General features: G+C 41.5%; 1 protein-coding gene across 1 annotated transcript in view; it reads left to right on the forward strand.

Moving 5' to 3' along the window:
- Positions 1-3,733, forward strand: part of zranb3 (zinc finger, RAN-binding domain containing 3) — a gene marked incomplete at its 3' end in the record, with an annotated part of 56,066 nt that overhangs the window by 33,003 nt on the left and 19,330 nt on the right. Inside the window, 1 exon segment of the mRNA XM_010770769.1 lies at positions 2,777-2,926. Within this exon segment, the coding sequence (XP_010769071.1) occupies positions 2,777-2,926 (150 nt within the window).

Consider the following 3,733-nt stretch of genomic DNA (forward strand, 5'->3'; position numbering starts at 1 on the left):
CATCAAGGTTATCTTTTAGGAATATGAGCATGTCCACATTTCCAGGTGGAAGCTGGGTATGTTTGGGCGTTTTGCAATATCCCCTGCTGTGGAAAAAAACTCTCTTGCTTGGTACTGATGTTGCTGGGACAGAGAGATATTCTTACGAACTTGGATACACAAGGAAGAAAAGGACTCAAATGCACGACCCGGGAGCCAGAGATAAAAGTACAAGTACCGGTAATATACTTTATTTGCCAATAAAAAGATATTCTCAAAAAGATATCGGCACTCTTAACAAGGCGAACAAAAATAGACTTTACAAAAGCACAACAAAAAATCACTTACAATAAGTTTCAGGAGCATGAATACGCATGTAACAAAAAAGAGCAAACGTGATGAGCAGAGTTTTGTCATGAGGACAGGACGAACTGAACACTGGGAGAGTGGGGAATTTAAACACTCAACAACGAGACACAGGTGAAAACAATCAGCGACGCTGATGAGGGCCGGAGAACACATAAGGAAAGGGAGTCAAGGGACCTGAAATGAGACGTGACCAAAACCAAACAGGAAGTGAAAAACAATACAAAATAAACAACATGAAACATGACTGACTAACTGATTTTGTCAGTCTCACGACGGTATTGAGACATTTATTTACCGCGATATTCGATATATCGTTACATCCGTAATGAATACATTACATGCTTTGACAATAAATACATAAAATAATTCATGTGTGGAAGCCGTGGCGCTGTAAATTCACGACCAATCATCTGAGCCGGCTAAAGTAACTGGATGGCCTACCTGCCTGTCAGCCTTCCATCTGTGCACAAACTTATCTCGTGCCCTCATTGGTCATGTGCGCGTTCGTGTGTGTTGGAGGAGGGGCTCTGTAAGGAAGTCCGAAGGATAGGTGCAGATTTTTTCCAGTTGTCCACTTTCAAATTCTAGCGCATTCGAGCTGGTCTCTCCATTCTTACCTACCCTACCTTTAAGTCAACACAATCTTATTTTGATTCGTATCTCAGATGAAACACTTACATCAGAGAACAGAACACTTTTGAGCATTGGCAACACAACATTACCTGATTCTGGTCAAATATAGTTCAAAATGAGTTCTCCTAGCTAATTACAAGATCGGATTTATCTAAATATCCCTTCTTATTTCAAGAACTCTTACCAAGCAAACTTTCACTTGTTTATTGGCAGATTTTTGTACTTATTTCAGCTTGTTTTCATTATTGTTTAACTTGTTTTTGGAGCAGCATTTTTTTCCAGTGCCCTTTTATGCTTTTTGGGGTTCCCCTTTCCTTTAGTGTGTTATATAGGTTTCTGCTAAATGCTAAAATCACAAGGTGGAAGTAAAAAGAATGAGCAGCCCCTTTAATCATCATCTTAAAAGTGTCGAAATCCTGAAGGAAAAAAGTCAACTTCCTCGAAGAAAGTAAACTTTACTTCCACAACTAATCCCCCAAGACGTGTTTCACAAGTCATCACATGCACACGCTTTCTCTGAGCTTGACGCCAGCAACCTGTGAAACAGTGTGTGTGTGTGTGTGTGTGTGTGTGTGTGTGTGTGTGTGTGTGTGTGTGTGTGTGTGTGTGTGTGTGTGTGTGTGTGTGTGTGTGTGTGTGTGTGTGTGTGTGTGTGTGTGTGTGTGTGTGTGTGTGGGGCGCAGGGGTCGCGGAGGTGTCGTAGAAGGTAATGCAGCGGTACGACGTGTGATAGCACATTCCTGCGTGAGACGCTCACTCTCCGGAGCGTTCACACTCACCAATTAACAGAGACGGGTTCAAAAAGGTACGACGAGACAACCTGCTGTCGGAGATGTTAGAAGGTTTGTTTGATGAAGTTGTGAATGTTTTAAAGTAGTAAATATACCACAGTGATAATACAATGTCATTAAGGTATTGCTCTCTCAATAAGCCCATTTATTTCACTAATTAACAGAGATGGGTTCACCAAAGGAACGACGAGACCAAGCGATCACATGATATTATCCCTGCTTCTTGGCTCCATTTCTCACCTGCTGCCGGAGATGTTAGAGGGTTTGTTTGATGAAGTAGTGATTGTTTTAAACTAGTATATATACCACAGTGTTAGTGCCCTGTCTTTACGGTCTTGCTCTCTCAATAAGCCCATTTATTTGACCTTTTGTTCGCAGAGTTCTGCTTCATATTCATGCCGTTATTAGACCGTCTCCTGCTGTCGTCCGCTGAGCTGCTCTGCAGGAGCGATGAGCCAAAATCAAAAGAGTGCATTAGCGGCTCAGCCAGTGTCAAGTTCCCGTTCAGGTTTGATGAACACACAGCCGCTGCTCTCTTTGTTAGGTGTTACAACATATTAGATCAGCTCGTTCACTGCGGCTCGTCCGATCGTGTTTTCATTCACACGTCTGTCATTGAAATATCTCCGGTACAGGAGACGGGTTAATGCACCGCTCGCAGCACAAATCTGCTTTTTAGACGCTGACAATGCTGTCGTTCTGTGTTCATTTAACTCAACACAATGTACCAACAACCACACTGGCATTATCTCTTCCACTTATTGAAGGGGCACGCTTCTCTGCTAATACACCTGTGATAAATAACAGACGAGGCTTGGTTAGTGTGGCCTTAAAAAAGGGTATTATGTTGAAATTTAAAGTGGGAATATGTAACTTTTGAAAGGGTTACAAAATATATAAAACAACATAATACAATCATCCACCCTCTTATCTTGAAACTCATCTAACAAATCCCAAAAAGTGACAAAGAAACAAGTCAGTAGCAATTAGACTAACTTCAACAGGAATTTATTATTTGTTCTGTTTCCTTTAAGGCTGGTTACATCCGTATCGATGGCAGCGTCCCGTCGTCAGAACGAATGCAGCTCGTCAACAAGTTCCAGAGCGACCCGGAGACACGAGTCGCTATCCTCAGCATCCAGGCAGCCGGCCAGGTACACACACACACACACACACACACACACACACACACACACACACACACACACACACACACACACACACACACACACTCTTCGTAGACATACACATGTGCCCTACATAACCACCCTTGAATTGGCTGTATTCTGGTTATCGTCTATTCCTATTTCTATGCATTGTAGAACAAAATAACACTTACCAATAATACAAATATACAGATGTATCATACTGTTATATCTATTTGGAGCTGTTATAACTTAAAATAAACTATCTGCTATTCAAGAAGTCAAAAATCACACTTGGTTCAGGGACACTCTGAAATGATTACGTTTCATGCTAAGAAATGTCTGAAGAGAGAGGGTGCGATGCTTTTTAATTGAATGAAACCTCTGTTACCTTGAATGAGAAATGAACTAGTGCTGCACCGCTGTAATGCCACAATAAATAGGCTTTTCGATGCCCATTAGTAACGATGATGACTGTTGTTGGTTTAATGAATGATAATTGAATTAAGAAATAAACGCTTTACTCTTAATGATAAACTTGACATTAATTAATCTGGGTTACTGAATGTGACGCATTCCAATCACAGGAAGTAGGTGCTTGACGCTCTCGTACGGCAATTAGCTGCAAATATTCTGTTATTAAAAGTAATTTAAAATACGCGGGCTTGAGCGGTTCATTCAAGGTGGTTGAATGAGGTGTGTGTGTGTGTGTGTGTGTGTGTGTGTGTGTGTGTGTGTGTGTGTGTGTGTGTGTGTGTGTGTGTGTGTGTGTGTGTGTGTGTGTGTGTGTGTGTGTAGATATATCTGCATTCTCTC

Source organism: Notothenia coriiceps, unplaced genomic scaffold (genome assembly GCF_000735185.1).
Source record: "Notothenia coriiceps isolate Sejong01 unplaced genomic scaffold, NC01 NC01_scaffold00009193, whole genome shotgun sequence".
NCBI lineage: Eukaryota > Metazoa > Chordata > Actinopteri > Perciformes > Nototheniidae > Notothenia > Notothenia coriiceps.